Source organism: Gobius niger (assembly GCF_951799975.1).
Source record: "Gobius niger genome assembly, chromosome: 8".
NCBI lineage: Eukaryota > Metazoa > Chordata > Actinopteri > Gobiiformes > Gobiidae > Gobius > Gobius niger.
This window is the reverse complement of record NC_136859.1, coordinates 4,988,011-5,009,627: the sequence shown is the minus strand read 5'-3', so window position 1 is coordinate 5,009,627 and position 21,617 is coordinate 4,988,011. Positions and strand designations below refer to the sequence as shown.

Below are 21,617 nucleotides of genomic sequence, written 5' to 3'. Positions count from 1 at the left end.
TGTGGAGGTATTAACTATAACGTTAGCAGCTTTAAACAGCGATAAAACCACATAGAGACTGGATAATTTGCTGTCAGCGAAGGATATTGTACTCCCTAAATGAGTGCAGTCTGAGATTTCCTCATTGCGAACTTTGGCTTGTTTTTTGTGGCGATGTGGGTGACTGTCAGTAAATAGTGCAGCCAGGTGTATGGTTTCCTCTTGGTTGACATATTAACCTCTTAACTCCTGCCTGAACCGAGAGGATCTTTTTCCTCACATCAGATTTTTTTTCCATCATTTTTTTGTTGGGCATTCAACTCATTTTTGTCATTTTTTTCGTCATTTTTTTGTCAAATATTTGTCATTTTTTTCGTCCATTTTTTACTACATTTTTGTCATTTTTTTGTCACATTTTTGTCTTTTTTTTTGTCACATTTTTGTCTTTTTTTTTGTCACATTTTTTATCACATTTATGTGATTTTTTGTCACTTTTTTGTCACATTTTTGTCACATTTTTGTCATTTTTTTTGTCACATTTTGTCATTTTTTGTCACATTTTTGTCATTTTTTGTCACATTTTTGTCATTTTTTTGGTCACATTTTTGTCAATTTTTTTGTCACATTTTTGTCAATTTTTTGGTCACATTTTTGTATTTTTTTTGTCATATTTTTGTCATTTTTTTCACATTTTTGCCATTTTTTGTCATTTTTTTGTCACATTTTTGTCATTTTTTGGTCACATTTTTGTACATTTTTCGTCAATTGTTTGTCAATTTTTTGTGACATTTTTGCCACTTTTTCATAAATTTTTCGTCACTTTTTTGTCAATGTTTTCTCACTTTTTTGTCACATTTCCATCATTGTTTTCGTCTCAGTTTTGTTGCTATTTTCACAGCTTTTTTCCAGAAGCTTTTGGACTGGGCTGAAGCCAAACTGGAGAAAATGTGCTCGGTTCAGGTGGGAGTTAAGGGGTTAAAGAATGCACCAGAGGGGATTTTGGATCTTGCTTAGCTTTTCTAATAAGCTGTTTTTTTTCAATTAAGAAACCTGTAAAAATTCAAATTTGGTCTTGTGTTCTGTAAGTAAGTAGTCAGTAAGTAATATTTATTTATATAGCACCTTACACAGACAAAAGTCACAAACTGCTTCACAAAAATACAAAATAGAAATACCGCTCTGCTGACTTAAACCTTCTCAAACCCATCACCAAATCAAAGCAGCGAACCTTGGGGGACCGAGCCTTCGCCATCGCCGCCCCCACCCTCTGGAACTCACTCCCCGTCCACATCAGAAACTCAGACTCTCTGGCCACTTACAAAAAACTGCTCAAAACTAACTTGTTTCAGCTCACCTACAACAGCTCTGCCATCTTTGTTTGTTCGTCTCATTTGTAAAGCATCTTTGTGTCCCCTGAAAATCGCTGTATAAGACCTATGTATTATTATTACTATTATTAAAGTACATTTACTAGGGATGCTCGGTTCAAGAGATTAAAGGGTGTGTTGGGTAAATATTTTAAGTTGACATTAAAACAAAAATATATTAAGCGAGAAAACTAGGCAAAATTGACCTCTGCATGAAAAAGCGTTGTTTTCACCTGCTGTTACTTCACCTTTTTGATCATTACCTTCCTAATTAAAAGCAGCAAATGTGGTTTCGATTGTTAAAATCACAGGACAGGACAGGGACAGCCCCCTCTGCCCTGAAGTGACCCTCAGCTCTTTCTTCAGGCTGAATACCAAAGCGGCGCCGACAAAAAGAACGACGGACTTCGGGTAATTGACCAGAGACGGGCAATTTACTTTCCAATTTGGATCTTCCGATGGTGGCATGTTTTAATTTTCTCACCCGCTGCCAAACGTCTTATCGCAAACGGCCTGACAACGGCATAATTGGGGCTTAATGCTTTTGTTTAGAGCTGGGTCCCCCTCGCTGATAAACGACTGTGCGGAGGAAGTGACCGGCCTCTTCAGAGCAAATCGATCAGGAGTCGGCGGGAGATTTTAATGGAGACATTGGGTTTCAAACGAGCGGATCATTCACTTCTATGTTCAGGAATCACTTTGGGAGACGGAAAGTCACAATGAAGTCACAATGAAGTCACAATGACAAATATCAATGAGTATTCTGAGAGAAAGTATCAGCATCAGGACAGAAGCAGAGGTTTGTTTCCTGCTTTAAACCAAACAGTGATTGTATTTAGATTTTAGAACTCGCCCCCAAATCCTTGAATTAAAAAACATGTTCATGGACATCATGAGCTGATATTGTCTTTAATTAATGATACTGACGCATAACATGTGACTTTTATCATAGTAATCGCTTACTATAATAAGGAAATATCATAGAAAGCTTATTACTATATGATTACGCTTATGGAGTATCCACTAGAGCAAAAATTAAATGAAAATGTAGTATTTTTGAAAAACTACTCAAGTTAGGGTCTGTAGTGTTTCATAAATATCCGTCTGTCTCTCTTTCAATCAGAAAGCAGGATTAGCCCCAAGAGCCTCCCACAAACATTCCCTTTAAATTTACTGCATCAACACTTTCTGAAGCGGCGTCGCTTTATGTGGAAAAAGTTTGAAAAAAAATAAATTTTTCATTCTTTCTACATCCTAGTCGTCCAACACCAGTGAACTGATGAGTTCATGAGCAAGACTGACACTATGGAAAATTGTCTCCCCACAACAAGAAACTGTTGTACCATCGTTAACTGAAATAAGCTTTTTTCACTCAAAGGAGTGGAATATATATGGGAATAATCAGGGCATTAACACAACTGAAGGTCGAGTCTTTACTAACAAATAACTTCTGCGTACGAATCTGATTCGATACAGTGGTCACTGGTCACTCACTATAACGTAGGGCTGCTCGATTATTGAAAAAATAATAATCACTATTATTTTAGTCATAATTCAAATCACGATTATTCAAACGATTATTTATTTTTTATTATGTCTTTATTTTATTTATTTATTCATCAAAAAAACTGTGCTGATATTTTCTATTTTCTGAACAGTCATAAAAGTATCAATGATTTCAAGTTTGCCTTGATTAAAGACAGGTCTCTGTTTCACACCTGCCCCCTGCTGGCCAGCCCTCACACCTGCGCAAGCAAACTGAGCCTGATGACATAATCACACAGCGCTGTTTGTCTTGATGTCAGGCAAAAGCATGAGCCATGGCACGTGAAACGCGAACAGAAAATAATCCCAGCGCCGTGAAATAATGCAAGTCTGCTGTGCAAAAAAATAATAATAATAATAATAATTTAAAAAAATATATAATAATAATCGGGGTTTTTTTGCGATTATGCTCATTTTGTAATCGTTAAGTGCAGTAAACGAAATCTTAATCAAATTTTGATTAATTGCACAGCCCTACTATAACGTGGTTCACCTTTCGCGGCCTCGCTGCTTCACAGATTTATTTTTCGTACAATTTTGCAGCTTTTTAACCATAAAAAAATTACCATTTACCATTTACGCCATACGCGCATTGTGTTCTGCGTCCTGATTGGCTAGTCGTAGAGTGACCCTCCTCTCAGCGCACACGCCGCAGAGTCACAGCACCGGCCGGGCATGAGCAGGTCAGACTCCGCCTTTACTTTCTCTGCACTTTTCCACGCAAATAAACGCCGCGAGCATGTGGCGCTCGTGTGTAATAGTTGTAAAAAATAAAGCTGAGAGCATAACATTATATTGCTTGAAGACAAGGGGCCCGATCTTGTGCATCAAAACGGAGACGCTAGCGTGACATTTTGCGCTCAGTCGGAGCACTTTGTGATCTTGCCACTCCAGACTTAGCGCATTTAAGTGGGTGGAGACACACATTTTCCTCCAACCAGATCGACTCCGCGTCCAGGAGAGTGGTTGTGGGGGGTGAACATGTGCTTTTGTTTTGCTTCGCGTTCACGCCGAGCGCGGCCGATCCGCGCCACAGCGTCGCTGTAGCTCTTTTTCTCTCGTGACGTGAACATCGTTTAGCTCACGATGGGGTAAATAAAGTTTTTAGTTTGACCTGTGAGAGCCTAAGGCTTAAGAAAGAACGCAAGACAGCGCAATGTAAACGAGGAAGTGAATGTCAGCCGTGTTTCCATCAGTGCAGTCGCCTCCTCTTGTGACGCCCCCTCACAGGTGGCGGAGGCGAATGGCACATATAGCGCCGCCACTCGGAAAATAATTCGCCAAGAGCCTGCGCCGCCCCGTGCGCCGCCACAAGATCTGGCCCTCTGTGTCAGTATGTAAATATATATTGTTTAAGTGTTTTGACAGTATTCAATTGTGTAAGTTTCACAAAATTTCCAGGTTATTGCAATTTTCCACCCGCAGGGACTCAGAAATAAGTGCCTGGATGTGGCACCTAACTATGGAAAGTCAAAATGCAAAGGTAGAAGCTCATTTCTTGACAGTAGGAAAGTAGTTTTAGAAATGCAGATTATTTAAAAAGTTACACAAAGACCTACAATTATAACCATTGAGATGCTCCTGTAGTTTAGTCTTGTGTCCATGTTTACCTGGCGTGAGCTTGCAGTGCTTGGGGAGTTCGTCGATGCCCTCCTTCAGCAGGACGGGGATGAGCACGTCGTAATTGGGCATTTCACTGGTCAGAGGGAGAAAGAAAAAAAATCAATTAAAGCTCAGAGGGACAGAGCTTCATGAAACGCCAGACTCCTGCGCCGTTAATTTATCCCCAACAGTAAATACTGGAGCAGTCCCGTGAAGACTTAACCATGGAGACGGGTCAGCGGAGGCAATCGATGGATGAAAGTATGAGGGAGATTAACAAGCATCAGATTCAATTTTGAAACTACTGTAAAAATGACCGGGTGGAACTTTTCCGGATGACTTTGGTTTATATTGAGCTTTACAAACGTGTCTTAAAGGGATGTTTCAGGATTTTTGACATAGGGCCTCATTTCCTAGTTATCCAGAGTAATTTGAGGCATTTCGGCGGAGTGATCTACTAGAAAATAGTCCCTCAAAATGCGATAATTCATGTGATGCAGGTCAGTTATATTCCAAAAATTATTCTATGGACATAAACATTTATATGGTTAGTCTGGTGTTATAAGTGATTTGCCTCAGGTGCTCTGTGGAGCGGGTCACACTGTTTTTAATGCAGGCTAGCTGATACCATAGACATGCACTAGCCTTGCACTAGCCTAGCGCCACGAAACTCTTCAGATATAAGAACTGCATGAATTACAAAAAAAAATATCTCCAGCAACACTCTGGGTAACTAGGAAATGAGGCCCTATGTCAAAAATCCTGAAATATCCCTTTAACTTTTCACAAACTTTGACGGCAAACTTCATCTCGCCAGGGATGAGAAGGATTTGAGTTATTTTAACAAACTGCTCTGTCTGATTCAGGAGCGTCTTCCGGCTAAAAAACAAGTCTAAACCGGAACCAAACCAAGACAAAACACAGATAAATCTAGGGTTTAAGCAGGAGAAAGTTTGGACAATCCTCAGACTAAACCAAGCCACAAAACAGACAGAAAAAGGACTAAAAAGGACTAAATCACAAGCACCGCATTATGCCTCGTTAAGTTAAAATGTTCAGCTTTTGACCTTAAAGCTACACCACGTAACATTTCACCCCAGAAATAGAAAAAACACAAGCATTTACTTGGACACTTTTCATTGTTGAAATAATGATGAATAATTCTTGTGAGCGTTGCAGCTCGTCTCCATGGAGATGTCGACTAAATCGGGCCAAATTTAGGATTTAAATCCTTATGAAAACCCACTCTTTGATTACCCACTGCACTGTGTCTATCAGCTCATTAGGAGCATGTTTTGCATTGGCAACTGTAGAATCCAAAATATTACGCAGTTTGCCTTTAATTAGGATTTTTTAATACATTTTTTTCCACCTTAATTTATCTTTTGGTTATGAATAAAACCAAAAGATGGTGTAAAGGTGTAAAAAAAATTCCCAATTTTTGCCAAATTTTTATTTTTGTTTTCCTTTATTTATTTATTTTTTTGACTAATCTTGACACTATTTTTCTTTCTTAATTTTCCCCCCAATTTTTTCTTTCATTCCTTAATTTTTGCACTTTTTTTTAACTAATATTTTTCCTATTTCCCTCCCATTTTTTCCGATTTTCCCCCCAATTTACTTATTTATTTGCCTAATGTTGACACTATTTTTCCCAATTTTCTTTCTTATTTTTTTTACCCCAATTTTTTCTTTCATTCCTTAATTTTTGCACTTTTTTTAAACTAATTTTTTTCCAATTTTCCCCAAATTTATTCCCTATTCTTTCCGCAATTTGTGTCTTTTTTTTGCCTCTTATTTTTGCCACAATTTCTCAACAAAGAATTCCCAAATCATTCCCCATTTTTCACACATTTGAGATGAACTCAAAAATTAGCAGATCGTCCAAAACATTATTGCTCTGTTTTCTGGTTCTAAATGACAAATATTTTAGCATAAGTATCGGAAAAAGTTCAGGCATCGGTATCGAAAACCAAGTATCGCTAAAGTAGTGATATATGGAAAGTAATGTAACGGTGCCCAGCCCTAATAAGACTAAATAAAGCCAGTAAACTTGGCTAATCTTTACCAGTAAGTCTGTTTGAGAATAAGCGTCTTCTCTTCGATCCAGGCGCGTTTGCTGTCGGCGCTCATGCCTTTCCCGGCGTCGATCACAGCGGGAGGGAAATCTGCAAAAAAAAACACACTTTAACAAAAAAAAAAAGAGTTTCTGAACTTTTCTAAACCACAGACGCGGAGACGTGACGAGCCAGATTTAAACTTCAAACAAGATATTTAGAGGTTTATCCGTGCATAAAGCGACGGAAAGTGGATGTAGAGGTTCGGGAGCCGAGGCTTAAGGCGAGACACTGCAGGTGAACGGGAAAAACAAATTTAGACTGATTTAGAGACGTTTCCTGTGGAGCCCTGACAGGAATGTAAGGTTTCTGCCACTTTATTCTTTCATATTGTTACTTTTCACATAAATAATGGACAAAATGCTTAGAATTTTGGCAAAATCTAATTATCAAAGTTATTTTTACATCATGAATTTTGAATATCTTGTATACTTTTTTTTTAATAAACTTTTATTGTGTGTTTTTGGCGTTCAAACCTCTATAATAAACTAGTGATGTGACGTTCATGACCGAGCGGCTCTTTTGACCGGCTCTTCGAGGGGAACGGTTCGATCTAGATCTCAATTGGGAGAAAAAGGAAGAAGGTCCTGCTGTACAAATGTGCCAAGAAGAACAGAGCCCACCTACAGAATTTTGGTTCAGCTCAATCCAAATCATTTGGATGTTTAATAATCACTGAGAGAAAGGGTTTGCCTTTGAAATTGTGTTCATGTTGATGCACTTCAATTAAATACAATAAATATTTATATTTAAAATGAGTGGTGGGACTCGATTAAATGTTTTTTAATCGAGTTAATTACAGTTTATTAATGCTAACATTAGCATGGAGGACGTCTCTGTGTTTGTCCAACATGTTTTACAAAGAGATGGTATTTTAGACTTCAGTAACTACGACGGAAGGAGAACTTTTTTTAACACAGCCTGCACACAGCAGTACAGCTGTCTATCGTCCCATCAGGACGTTTTTTTAAAACAGAACCGAGTCCCCAACGGGCCGAGTGAAGCATCTCCATTGCTGTTGTGGGCGGTTGTGCATCAGATATACGGGCGTACCAGAAACACGCAAATTGAAAGGTTCCGGCTCAGAACTTCTGGCTTGGAGGGGAAATCGGGGAAAGACGATATAAGCGATTGCTGTTATTGTTTACTTCCGCAATTTTCGCCGGATGTTTTGGTGAATGGTCGGCAACAGCTGATGCATCCAGGCCTCTAACTCGGTTTTATAAAATGATAGATCTGTTACAGCGCAAGAGAGGCAATGCACTGTTTATGGACATTGTTTTTGCTGATTATAGGATTTTAATAAAATGTTTATCAAATATGAAAACGTAAAATGCCGACAACGGCCAACGGATGTGACGACATCACGATCGCTCGTATTAACTGCGTTAAATCTCCCAAAGACTCAGCTCTCAGTAAAGAGTCGTAAACCCCATAACTACAATCAAAGAGCTGAGGCATGAAACACTAAAAGATACCTCTGAGCAAACCTTCAAAACATCGTGAAGTCCAGACAGTTTGGAGTCTGAAGGGGCAGCAAGATGTCGCTGCAAGAGTCACTATATTGTTTTGTTTTAGTGGCTTTTTGGTCACTTTTCAATGGTTTTTTTTGGGGGGAGGGGGGCGTTTTCAGCACATTTTTGTCTCGTTTTAGTCTCTGTTTGGATGCTTTCTTTCAAGAAGCCTTTATATTTGGGTAAAGCCAAACTGGAGAAAATGTGGTTGGTTCGGGCAGGGGCTAAGAGGTTAAGGGAGAATTTGCCATCACATAAGTGTGTCAAACTTTAATGTTATTCTTTATTATTGTCTGAACAAATATGATCCAAAGGTTGAAGTACAGCGTCTGGTCTCAGCAGTAGTTCCGTCAAAAGTGTAATAAATCCATCAAAACAGAAAAGACAAGGCGCATTTGATTCGACAAAGCCCCTGAGCTTATATCGAATAAGCAGAGTTATGTCGTCTATACGGATATGAAACAGAAGTATATATTTCCTCAAAGTTACCTTGTCCGGGCGGCGTCAGACACACGGCCTGACTTAATGCGGAGAGGACGCTCAGTTCAGCCAGACCGATCCGCAGTTTTCCAGCCAGGGACCTGTCGATCAGAAACAATTCACCGTGTTTAGTATTCGCGACGGCGCCGATTCATATCAGCGCAGACTGAGCTCACCAAAGCATCCACACAAGCGGAAGAACTGAACACACAGATCTGCATCAGTCATATCAAATCTAATCAACTGTAAAACTGACCTGAAAACCCCTTTTCATGATGGAAAACTCTTGGATAACTGAGATCTTGGAGAAACTAGCTTCTATTACCTTTAAATAAGGTAATGTGAGCAATGAGGCAAGGGGAAGATGAAGTTCCTATTACAGTTCACACTACGATACAGATACCTAGAGCATCAACTAACTATGCAATTAACCTCTTAACTCCCACCTGAACATGGTTTCTCCAAATTCTCCAAATCTAAAAGCTTCTTCAAAACAGAGGCAAAAAACGAGAAGAAAATGAGGATGAAAACGCAACAAAAATCAACAAAAAAGTGACAAAAATCCAGCAAAAAAAAAGATAAAAATCCAGCAAAAAAGTGACAAAAATCCAGCAGAAAAAATGACAAAAATCCAGCAAAAAAATACAAAAATCCAGCAAAAAAAGACAAAAATCCAGCAAAAAAAGACAAAAATCCAGCAGAAAAAATGACATAAATCCAGCAGAAAAAAAGACATAAATCCAGCAAAAAAAGACATAAATCCAGCAAAAAAGTGACAAAAATCCAACAAAAAAAGACAAAAATCCAGCAGAAAAAATGACAAAAATCCAGCAAAAAAAGACAAAAATCCAGCAGAAAAAATGACAAAAATCCAGCAGAAAAAATGACAAAAATCCAGCAAAAAAAGACAAAAATCCAGCAGAAAAAATGACAAAAATCCAGCAGAAAAAATGACAAAAATCCAGCAGAAAAAATGACAAAAATCCAGCAAAAAAAGGCAAAGATCCAGCAAATAAGTGACAGAAGAGCAGCAAAAAAGTAATAAAAAAAAGTGACGACAATGGCATAAAGGAGAGAATGGATTTGGTTTTGGCGGGTTGTAAGAGGTTTAATGAATTTTTTCTAACTTTTTTCCCACATGCTGTTATGTCACTCCCTCATTAAAAACATGCCTGAAGTGTTGCCTTGGCACATTCACGCATTTTTGAGTAATCTGTAAAAACTCTGATGGCGGCCATTTTAGGGATAGGTTTGCCTGAGTCCTCCTAGGAACGCCCCCACCTCCTGGAGACGCCTCCGAGCTTTCGTCACCAGCCGAGTAACCAACCACTGCTCCTCAGCAGAACCCCCTCCCCACTGATGCCACAGACAGCGTGTGGAGGGGGCGTGTCGGAAAGGGTCAGAGGTTCTTAAAGAGACAGAGGCCTATTTCAAGACATTCACTACAGCCATTTTGAGAGAGACATTTTATACAAGGCAGTTATTCTAATTTACTGCATTTACAGACCAACAGAAGGTTTCATCATCATTGTAGTGTGCTATAGACTGAAAAAAAGCATAATACCCCGTCTTTAACAGCGCTCAGCCCTCGTTCTGATCTGACTTGCTTGACCCTCCTCCAGGCTCTGCTCTTTCCAGATCCACCCACAGATGTTCGCTGATGTTTGGGTCACGACGACTTCAGGCTTCTTCCCTTCATCTGGTGTTATGTTTGTTTCCTGAATTTACTTCCTCCCCCTTTTTTACAACCGCTATGTTTTCGAGCAATCCTATCAGATTGATTTATATTCCTCTCCGGTGCCGCCGCCGCCGTGAGTTCGTGCCCGTGTGAAGGCGCGTGTTGGAAGTGCGTGTTGGAAGTGCGCGTGTGATCGGCACTTTACCTGACGATGTAACGGGCCTCGGAGAAACGGCACGCCACAAAAAGCCCTTTGATGATGTCGATTTTCTTATTCATGGCCTGAGGCGGCGCAGACGACGGGAAATTGAGATTCACGGGAGAACGGGGAGAACGGGGAGGGGAGGGGGGGAGGGAGAGGAGGCAAAAAAAAAAAAGACAGAGGTCACCAAAGAGAACAAACACACAAAGAAAATATCCACATGAAAGGAGCCGACTGTTGGAGAGAGTCTGCTGGGGACTTCAATTATACATAAGGCTGCGAAAGTAGATAAATGAAAGCAATGTTATGGAATTTAGGAGCACAAACAAACGCTCACACATGAACTGGAGCTCAGGGGCGTAATAGATTGAGCCAGACAGACCGGTATACAGTACATAAGAGGAAGAAAGAAATGCAAACAGAGACGATAAAGTGGATAAAAGCTTTCGGTAAATAGAGTCTAAGTGCCGTAAACTATTGCTGTGTTCTTTGGTCTGAGCTGAGACAGAAACGACACGGGAGGGTTTCAAAAAGAGGGGTTTTAAACCGCTTTAAGGGTAAATGGGTTTATACAGGTCGCTCTTTAATGCTATGCTAATGCTAGATAATGTTTGGTTGTAGCGCCTTTAGCTTTGATGACAGCGAACATTCAAAAAGCTTCTGCGACCTCAAAAGTAGGGCCTGACCGATACGGCTTTTCGGGGCCCGATACTGATACTGATATGAAGGGGGTTGGGCATGGCCGATAGCCGATATAAAGGCCGATATTTTAAAGGGACTATACAGAGTTTAAACATGTTAAAATTAAGTATTTTCCTCCCCCTACATGTTACAGCCATAAACTGTTCAGATAACTATAGCATAAAGAACATACCACTGCACCATTAACAAGCCTCTCCCGGCAGCACGTTTTTAAAGCTCTCATTTGTGAACTCGTTCCTCTAAATGTGATCGAGCTTTTAGCCCGTGATTAGCTTTGTTTTGTTCTCTAAGAGCAACCTCCGCTTCTCGCTCACTCCAAACTTTCTTTCTGCTGCTCGATTAGCCTGCAGTGCCCTCTAGTGGCATGAAATTACATATTTGAAGTTAAATAAAGGGAAAAAATCACATATTAGTCACTCCGAAGCATAAGCTGCACCCACAACTATGAAAAAAACTGACTTGTAGTCCGGAAAACACAGTATCTTTGATGAAGCGTGTCGTTTCGGTGGCCAAGAAATGCAACTTCTGATATAAAACATGTAGTTTTATCCTTTTTGTTTTGTGACAATCTTCCAAGAATAGTGAGAATCCAATTTAACAACATTTGAGGTTGAAATTTTGGCACAATTAATTTAGTTCCACTTAAATTGACTTAAACCCAGGAAGAATTGCTTTTCACATCAGCTCCACTTCGAGGGTAAATTACTCAAAGCTGCAAAACAAAATACTTGGCAAGGCTTTCTGAAACAATGAGCTTGTTTGCAAACAATAAAACAGATGTTATTGAGAAAGTTTCCTCAGTGGGTTTGACTCACTGAATTCCCGCTCATGGCGGCGATCTCTTTGAGCTTCTTGAAGACGCTGAGGGCGGTCAGACTGGCCGGCTGGAACATCATGCGCTGGTTACTGCGCGAGCTCTCGGCCACGAGGCCCAGGTCGCCCTTCTCCTGCGCCTCCGCCTTGATTTTGTCCAACTGTCGCCCTGGAAAACAAGAAACAAGACGAGGACAGTGAGACAGAGAACAGGCAAATGAAAAAGAGGTGGCGTCGCCTTCATGAATCCACACATCAGATGTAAATGAAGTACTGTTATAGAAATCTGAACCATTAATTGTTTATTCCTCTCATCACGTCACATATGCTTTATGGACATTTGACCATTACATACACTGACCTATATTCAGTGAGCATTACCTCATTTACTAGAGTTCATTTGCATGTTTGTGCATGAGTTGGTGCGATAGGGCGGAGGATTTCTATCCTCACTCACTCGTGCTCTCACATCCAGCTTATCTCTCACCCATGGCCATTGGCAATTGTTTACTCGTCCATGGTGCCTTATGTATCTCAATAATGTAAGACAACTTTGACCATTACATCATTGGGTTCGCTTGACCGGAATTTAAGATATGGTGTTTGTGTCCTCGCATTGGCGACGCTCGTCTTATACATTTTGTCAGTGTCTCTGAATGTCTTAGGTCAATCTGACCTGTTACACCATTGGGGCATTCCATAATCGTATGATCATTGTGCTGTCTTTGTGTATAAATACTGTGACCTGTGAACTGTTCTTCAGAGCATCTTGTATCCAGGTACTTGGTGTGTCTCCATATGCATATGTTAAATAAACCTGCACGCTTGATTCATGACAACTTCTCTCCGGTTTTCATTTAATATGGTCTCAATGTTTACCATAACACTACATTATACCCAACAAATATCTGCCCATAAAGTCCAGACAGATCATTAAAAACTCTATAAAGAGACAGTTCCGTCTATTTCTGGGTCAGCTGTAGTTCAGTCTGTTTGGATCTCACACAGCCCTGTATTTCATTTCCGGTTTAAAAGTTCGATGTAAGTCTGACCTGTCGCCTGAGCCACGGCCTTCATGAGCACCGTCTCTCCCACTCCCAGCTCCATCCCGAGGTAGGCCGGTCCCAGCTGGTTCAGGCAGAGGTACACGCAGCACAGCAGGTCGTCTACAGGAGGGAAACAGACCGGTGTATGGCTTTATCAATCAATAAATGCTTTATTGTCATCTAAAAACAACGACATTTTGTTTGAGCATCACAACAGTAAACGGTATGTTGTGAAAGTGCATAAATAAATGGTGCAGATCCGTTAATCTATTCTGAACCAAGCACATTTTCTCCAGTTTGGCTATACCCAAATCCAAAAGCTTCAACAACAACAAAAAACATCAAAACAGCGACAAAAACAAGGATGAAAACGCAACAAAAATGGGCCAAAAACATGACAAAAAAGCAATGAAAAAAAGCGATGAAAAAGCAACAAAGAAGCCAGAAAAAGAGACAGAAACGTGACAAAATGCAACAAGAAAAAGCAATAAAAACCGACAAAAACATAAAGTGACAAAAAGTTACAATCACTTTTGTAGGCCTTAGTCTTCATATAGCTCTCCAGTCGAGAAGCGTTTAGATTTGGGTAAAGCTGAACTGGAGAAAATGTACTCAACTAAGGCGAAGAGTAAGAGCTTAATAAGTACTTCTTTTATTATATTCATTATGTCTTCTTGTTTAAGAAATAGTTTTAAAGGTATAATAAAAAGCTTTTGTTCAAATACCTTACGGTAATAAGGTTAATAAGTTAATAATGCATTTTCTCCAGTTCAGCTTTACCCAAATCCTGTAGGCCAGTGTAACACCTCATTTGAAAGCTAAGACCTACAAAACTAAATTGATCTTTTTCCTCACATCATAATTTTTTTTCATCACTTTTTTTGTTGGGCAGTCATCTCATTTTTGTCAAATTTTCATGACTTTTTTGTCCATTTTTTTGTCACTTTTTTGTCACTTATTCGTCAAATTTTTCTCACTTTTTGGTCAAATTTTGTCATTTTTTTGTACGTTTTTTGTACATTTTTTGTCACTTTTTCGTCAATGTTTTCTCACTTTTTTCACATTTTCATCCTTGTTTTCGTCTCACTTTTGTTGCTATTTTCACACCTTTTTCCCAGAAGCTTTTGGACTTGGGGTACAGCTGGAGAAAATGTGCTCGGCTCAGGTGGGAGTAAAGAGGTTAAAATCGAAAAAGCAAGATAAAAACAATTTAGATTTTCATCAATAAAACTGCAAAGTGCTAATTTTTCTGAAAAATGCTTGATTTTCACCTAACCCATCGTATCGATATCGAGATTTGAAAGTCCGCCCATATCGTTCAGACCTAGTTTAGTGTCCATTTAAGAACAAGCTGATTAGTTTAGTTGATTGGTTTATTTGGTAGCCTATTGTACTTGTTTTTTGAGTGGTACCTGGAGGAAGCCTATGCAGATATAGCGAAGAATGAACAGGAAACTAAACTAATTCATGTTTCTTGCGTTCAACTTTCCTCTTGGCATTTACTGTAACCATTGTTTGCCCGGTAGTTGATAACGTGCCCATGAAGCAGAAGTGCCTCTGCCGTTTGAGACCTCTGTCCAAATGCACGGCTGAAAAGGCAGAACAAAAGTAACCAAAACCGCCTTCCCTGCAGTCACAAAACTCCGGAGCGCTGATGGACCGAGTTCGCATCGAGAAAGCCACATCGAGCCGCTTTGTCAGCCCCGAAATTGGACGGGGCCTGAAATAGAACGGCGTTACACAATGTATTACCCTTGACTCGCGGACACACAGGTGAAGAGCAGAAACAGAGCGGAATAGTGCGACTTCAGCCGGAATGAGCTGCTCTTTCGGTGAATAACCCAGAGCCAAAACACAAGTCCTACAAAAAACGTCAGGCAATTTCACACCGATGAAAACTGGAAATCACAAAGCAGCACCAAGGTCTGCCCCAGTTTTCATCGTTTGGATATATATTCCTACCTGACTGACCGGAGCTTTGCCGTGATGGTCGACGATTATTCCTCCTCTTCTGCCCCGCTGTCATCTGGGGTTGCCACAGGGTTCCATCCTTGGCCCGGTCCTATTCTCACTGTACATGCTTCAGCTCGGGTCCATCATTTCTAAACATAATTTGTCCTTCCACCTTTATGCTGATGATGTCCAGATCTATTTACCGGTACTCCCCAACACTGCCTCTGCTCTCGAATCACTCCATAGCTGCCTTTTGGACATTAAACAATGGCTTGCTCAGAACTTTCTCCACCTGAACGAAGCAAAATCTGAATTTGTTCTTTTTGGTTCCGGGGATGTCCTTCAATTTTCATTCCAGGGTCATGGGTCCAGTTCGCGATGCAGTTCGGAACCTGGGAGTCATCTTTGACCGAGAGCTGAATTTTAAACAACAAATAAATGCTGTTGTCAAAGCCAGTTTTTTCCAGCTGCGCCTTTTGAGCAAAGTTAAACCCTTTCTCTCGCGCCAAGACCTCGAGAAGGCACGTGTTCATCAGTTCTCGGTTGGACTACTGCAACACTCTCTACTCTGGCCTCCCACAGTTACAGTCAGTGCAGAATGCAACAGCCCGTCTTCTCACCGGTTCATCCAGACACAGCCACATCACTCCCGTCCTCTCCTCCCTGCACTGGCTCCCGGTCCGTTTTCGGATTGATTTCAAAATTTTAATGTTTGTTTTTAAAGCCCTCCGCGGTCTCGCTCCGTTATATCTAGCTGAGTTGGTGACCGTACATCGCCCCAGCAGAGCACTCCGGTCTGCCGATCAGATGGTTCTGGACGTGCCCAGGTCCCGGTACAAACAGTGGGGCGATCGTTCTTCCAGGGTTGTAGCGCCGAAAGTGTGGAACAGCCTGCCCCTCAGTCTGCGTGTTCTCACAGAACTGTCCCTCTTTAAGTCTAGATTGAAGACACATCTCTTCAAACTAGCTTTTAAGACTTAGATCGCACTTATTTGATTGATTGATTTTTTTAATACTGTTTTATCTGTCTGTGAAGCACTTTGGTCTTCCTTGTGTTGTTGTAAGGTGCTATACAAATAAACTTTGATTGATTGATTGATATATTTATGGTTTCAGGGTTTATATACAAGCGGGACATGTTTTAGACGGCGAATGGAGGCTTCGAAAGAGCAACGTAAATCCCAAACTATTAATTTGAGAAGTGGATCGAAGCAGCACAATGGCGTCTGCATCACTCAGCGGCGTTTTGTACCAAAGGCAGACGAAAATAGCTCGCCTGACGTCCGCGCGGAGAATAAACGCAGAAATGAACTGACTCATCGAGCGGCGTTGTGTGCTGGGCTTCGTCACAGTCTGATGGAGCTGCTGCCAGCGGAGCCCCGTCAGAATATAACAAACCACGGACAACACATTTTTACTGCAACAAGTGCCAGGGAGACGTTCAAAAGGTCTCGCTAATTTACTGATGTCAATCTGAAACTTTTGCCTTAGACGTATGAGAAACAATAGTGTAGGTTTTCTGCTCGTTTCCACATAAGCAAATTCATGCTGCACAAAACGAAGTGCCAAATCACTGACGAAATCTACAGTAATGTATGGTAGGGCTGCTCGATTATTGAAAAAATAATAATCACGATTATTTTTGTCATAATTGAAATCACGATTATTCAAACGATTATTTGTTGCCTTTAAAAAAATCCATCAAAAAAGTGACAAAAATCCAGCAAAAAAAGACAAAAATCCAGCAAAAAGACAAAAATCCATAAAAAAAGACAAAAATCCATCAAAAAAGTGACAAAAATCCATCAAAAAAGTGACAAAAATCCATCAAAAAAAATGACAAAAAAAACATCAAAAAAGACAAAAATCCTGCAAAAAAGTGACAAAAATCCATTAAAAAAAAGACAAAAATCCAGCAAAAAAGTGACAAAAATCCAGCAAAAAAAGACAAAAATCCATAAAAAAAGACAAAAATCCAGCAAAAAAGTGACAAAAATCCAGCAAAAAAATTGACAAAAAAACATTTAAAAAAATGACAAAAATCCAGCAAAAAAGTGACAAAAATCCAGCAAAAAAATTATAAAAAATCCAGCAAAAAAATTACTAAAATCCAGCAGAAAAGACAAAAATCCATCAAAAAAGTGCGATTATGCTAATTTTGAAATCGTTTACTGATGTAATCGAAATCGTAATCGAATTTCGATTAATTGCACAGCCCTAATGTATGGTTTTATTTTCTTGACATATTAAAGTTTGGCTTTGGGGAAAATTGGTTCAGTTTTTGAATAAACTCCTGTAATTTTCCAGACTATAAGCTGCTACTTTTTTCCCACCTTTTAACTTTATACAACGGTGCGCTTAATGCATAGATTTTTATGGTCACACTGAATATCGTGTCATGTGTCACTGTATTGCTGTCGATACGGGTTTTTCTATGGCCAATATTTGTGACCGATATTTCCAAATGTCTGGTCTATAATCCTGTAAAAACTTGGCCGCTCGTTAGCATTAGCATATTGTTTCTAGCCATGGCATGTCCATATTGACGGAGGTTTAATGAAACTTGTGTTAAACAAATTTGAAGCTAGGGCTGCTCGATTATAGAAAAAATAATAATCACGATTATTTTAGTAATACTTGAAATCACGATTATTCGATTAACGATTATGTATTATTTATTTATTATTTATACTGATCAGACGCGCTCACACAAATCGCGCAGGACGGACTTTTTGCGCTTTGGATGGACGAGCGGGAGGGCATCCTTAATCGTTTTTTCTCAATAATGCTATTATTGTGATCGTCTAGAGTAATAATCGAAATCGTAATTGAATTTCGATTAATTGCACAGCCCTACTTGACGCTAACCAATTTTCATTGCGATGTTTCTCACCTCCCCTGAGGCCAAGGGAATTGTGGGAGGACTCGTTTTAAAGCCCTGACTTTGAAAGTCTGTATGATTTCCGGTCCCAGAAATATCACCTTTTTTCGGGCGCTAGATCGGCCGATAGCCGATATTGAAAAATCCCCAAATTCTAGTCCACAGTGTTTCTGTGACTGAAATAAGTCCTTTAGAATCTGCTTTGCTTGTGTTCCTGTACCTGTACAGCACTTTGGTCAACTGAGGTTGTTTTTAAATGTGATTTATACATAAAATTTACATTGACAATGCTTTATGGAAACTCACACCTTTTATCTGTTGCAGCTGAACCTGAGATCACAAGGTCTGACAATTCTGATGGTTGAACATCTGTCACTCAAATGCCAGTGACAGAAGAAGGAAGAAAGAAGCTGAGTCGGGGCAAAGTTCTCGATTTACCGATCGATCTACGTTCCCACCCTCACCTATGGTCATGAGATTTGGGTAATGACCGAAAGGACGAGATCGTGGGTACAAGCGGCCAAAAGGAGTTTCCTTCGCAGGGTGGCTGGGCGCACCCTTCGAGTTCGGGTGAGGAGCTCAGTTACCCGGGAGGAGCTCGGAGTAGAGTCGCTGCTCCTTCACGTCGAAAGGAGCAGCTGAGGTGGCTCGGGCATCTGTCCCGGATGCCTTCTGGTCGCCTCCCGCAGGAGGTGTTCCAGACATGTCCTAGTGGGACAAGGCCTTATGGAAGACCCAGGACACGCTGGTGGGACTATGTCGCCGAGCTGGCCTAGTGTCGCCTCGGGGTCAGAACAGCTGGAGGAGGTGTGTGTGGATCGGGACGTTTGGGCATCTCTGCTGAGACTGCTGCCCCCACGACCCGGCCCCGGATAAAGCGGAAGAAGATGGATGGATGGACAGAAGGAGGAGGCAATTTCATATCGATTAACCTTGCAGCCCTAGATTATAGCGTCATCTCGGGCGCCTTTCCTGATACACATGGACCGGCGCCGTGATGTTGTAGGTACTTCCTGAAAAACTGCAGCTCTCGAGTCGACAAAGCGTCATAAGAGCAGCATCACAAAGGGTGAATTCAATCCATATTTGTTTCACTGTGATATTAAAACTAAAATGTGAAGTGAGGAAACTCGCCTCAACATTGACCAAACACAGCCCTGCACTCAAACACAATTAGAGTCCGTAGCTTCCATCGAGATCCTCCAGACCAAACCTAGTTGGAGATCTGAGGAATGAAGATTTAGAGCGACTGCCGTCCGCTCCTCACGAGTCGCCTTCAGGGACTAGTAGAAGAATGGGACACATTTCCCCCCAATGGAGACAATCAGGATGAAAATCGTTTACCTGGAGAGAGCAGCAGCACCGAGCGGAGGAAGTTCGACAGCGTTTCGATGTTCTTCAGCCTGAAAATAACACAAGGACCTTTTGTTACAGCAGAGTTAGATTAGTCAGATTATCTCGATATTATTGTGTCAGAAAGGTAATCACCACCGTCTCTTCATGGGGTACAACACCTATTAACCCCGGAGTTTAGGTCTCTACAAACTTGTTTTGAAATGTAAATGATTCTTGTGTTAGTTTAGCAGTTCATATTTCAGTCTTTTCTCAAATGCTAATTCTCCCGGACGCATTTATACTGCGCTCTGAGGAGTGAACCGTGATTTAAGGTGATTTTTATTTTTAAACCTGTGCTGTAGATAACTCACATTAGGAGGAGAAACTGTTGAAGTTTTCTGTCATTTTAATGGCATCTCTTTGGGGACAAACTCTAAATAAAAGACAGAGCCAGGTTTAAATCTACGGTTTTATTTTGTTGATATATTCGTGATGAAGACTTCAGATGGGATTTTAGATGTTATTCAGTTTTTGACTTGATTTATTAGTGAACAATCTAAAAGGTTTTTGCCTTGGTTTTGTCGGAGTTGAAAGCTCAATAAATCAGGCAGGAATTGGATCTCTCTGAAAAAAACTTACAAATATTGTTCAAGTCTGCTGTCCCTACATAATGTTTTGTCATTTTTGTGTAAACTACTGTATTTTCCTCTTGTCTAAAACCGTGCGTGTACTGCCCCCTCATGGCTAAAAAGCAAGCTTGGATTTTGAAAAACCTTCTAAGAGGGAAAATAATCGTAATTATTTTGGGGGCAAAATTGCCCAGCCCTAGTTTAACGGGGCTAGATGCAAGTTGGACAATTTATGCTCACTACTGCCACCTCAGGTCATACGTGTAACTACAGCTTCTATATGAAGCTCGTGCATGACGGCACTTCAGACCTGAAGTAACAACTTTCTGAGTGACAGTGCAGGATTTTAGAGGCAGTTGTGGTGAACAGGTCTGAGCTCATTCTACACATTAGGACATGGCTGGAACATGTAAGGGAAGGAAAACACATTATTTTAACATTTTTAAAATCTGTATAGCAGAGGTGGGAGTAAGTCACTAAATGCAAATCTCAAGTCAAGTCCATGCCGTGAAGGTCCAAGTCCAAAGTAAGTCCAAGTCAATCGGTCATGGGGTCAAGTCAATTCAAGTCACAAACACCATCGTGTCGACTTTTCAAAATGTGTTTAATCTTGAAAATAACAAGTGCTTTCTCAAGATTTTGCAATTTTGAATTTAGGCTAAAATCAAACTTTTTCAAATCTCATGGATTTGGATGTAAAAGTCTAATTAATATTTAATCGCCACAAAATTCAAAATATCTATATTATAAATGCCCCAGGCTATGTACAAAATTACTGGGACAGCATTTTAAGGAAGGGGGACACTTAAAAAAAAAATGAAAGAGAGTCTTTCAAACATGAGCTGCTTTTCCTTACAGTCTGAAACATAAATATAAAATAATATTTTTATTTTTGTTAGTTTCTGGCAGTTTTTCTGTCAGTGGTTCCCCTGTACTGCCCCAGACCCTGTATACTCGGAGAGTAGATTCCGTGTAGCCTTCAGTCCCGCTGTCACTGGGCTCTGTGCGGATTCGTAAAATAGCCTCTAAATGCTGTAAACTTTGTGTGAACGCCTTAAAACATCGAAAAGCCCCGAGATTTCTGTTGATTAATCAGCTCTTACACATCGTTCTGGAGGCTCCGTCTGCGCTGTAGGTACAGCCCATTGTTTCAAACGTTTTCCTGTCCGTAAATCTCCACCTCTTCACTGTCTTTAGAAAACTTTTAATACATCCAAAGAAACACGTCGTATTTCCTCCTGCCTTTTCGCGCTGTATTGATTTGACGCTCTGTCGGGAAAGCGAACACGCATGTGGCTAATTACCATAATGTAAACATAGATCCGCCGCTTTTACGAAATTTATCCTGATCTTTCAACAGTTTCACTCAAATAAAGAATAACTATAAAGTCACAGCGAGTCATTGAGAGTCATTGGCCTCAAGTCCAAGTTAAGTCTCGAGTCACAAACAGCAAGTCCCAAGTCAAGTCTTTTTGGAGCTTTGATCAAGTAAGTCTCAAGTCCCGAAAATTGCGACTCAAGTCTGACTCGAGTCAAGTCATGCTGTATAGTCCCTTTAATGGTTCCCAGCCCTAGATGGGACTTCACCTCTATGGCTTTTGGAGAAGAGTATTGGATGATTCTTGAAACGTCGGACATCTGTGTATGAAAATGTCCAGGTGAAATTAAGTTCGTCTTCGTTTACGATGTGTATTTTATAATTTCAACAAAGAGTTTTTAAGGGGAAAATGCTTTCACCTGCCGTGTCTCGCCTTAAAAGAAAAAAAAAAGTGCA

The 21,617-nt window shown here is 40.4% G+C and overlaps 1 protein-coding gene across 1 annotated transcript in view; it reads right to left on the bottom strand.

Moving 5' to 3' along the window:
* lig1 (ligase I, DNA, ATP-dependent) overlaps positions 1-21,617 on the bottom strand; it is a 190,618-nt gene that overhangs the window by 127,012 nt on the left and 41,989 nt on the right. Inside the window, exons 11-17 of the mRNA XM_079561006.1 lie at positions 19,224-19,282; positions 13,052-13,165; positions 12,002-12,168; positions 10,488-10,564; positions 8,614-8,705; positions 6,562-6,661; positions 4,502-4,587 (exon numbers count right to left, since the gene is read on the bottom strand). Coding sequence (XP_079417132.1) covers positions 4,502-4,587; positions 6,562-6,661; positions 8,614-8,705; positions 10,488-10,564; positions 12,002-12,168; positions 13,052-13,165; positions 19,224-19,282 — 695 coding nt within the window. The remainder of the gene's footprint in view (positions 1-4,501; positions 4,588-6,561; positions 6,662-8,613; positions 8,706-10,487; positions 10,565-12,001; positions 12,169-13,051; positions 13,166-19,223; positions 19,283-21,617) is intronic.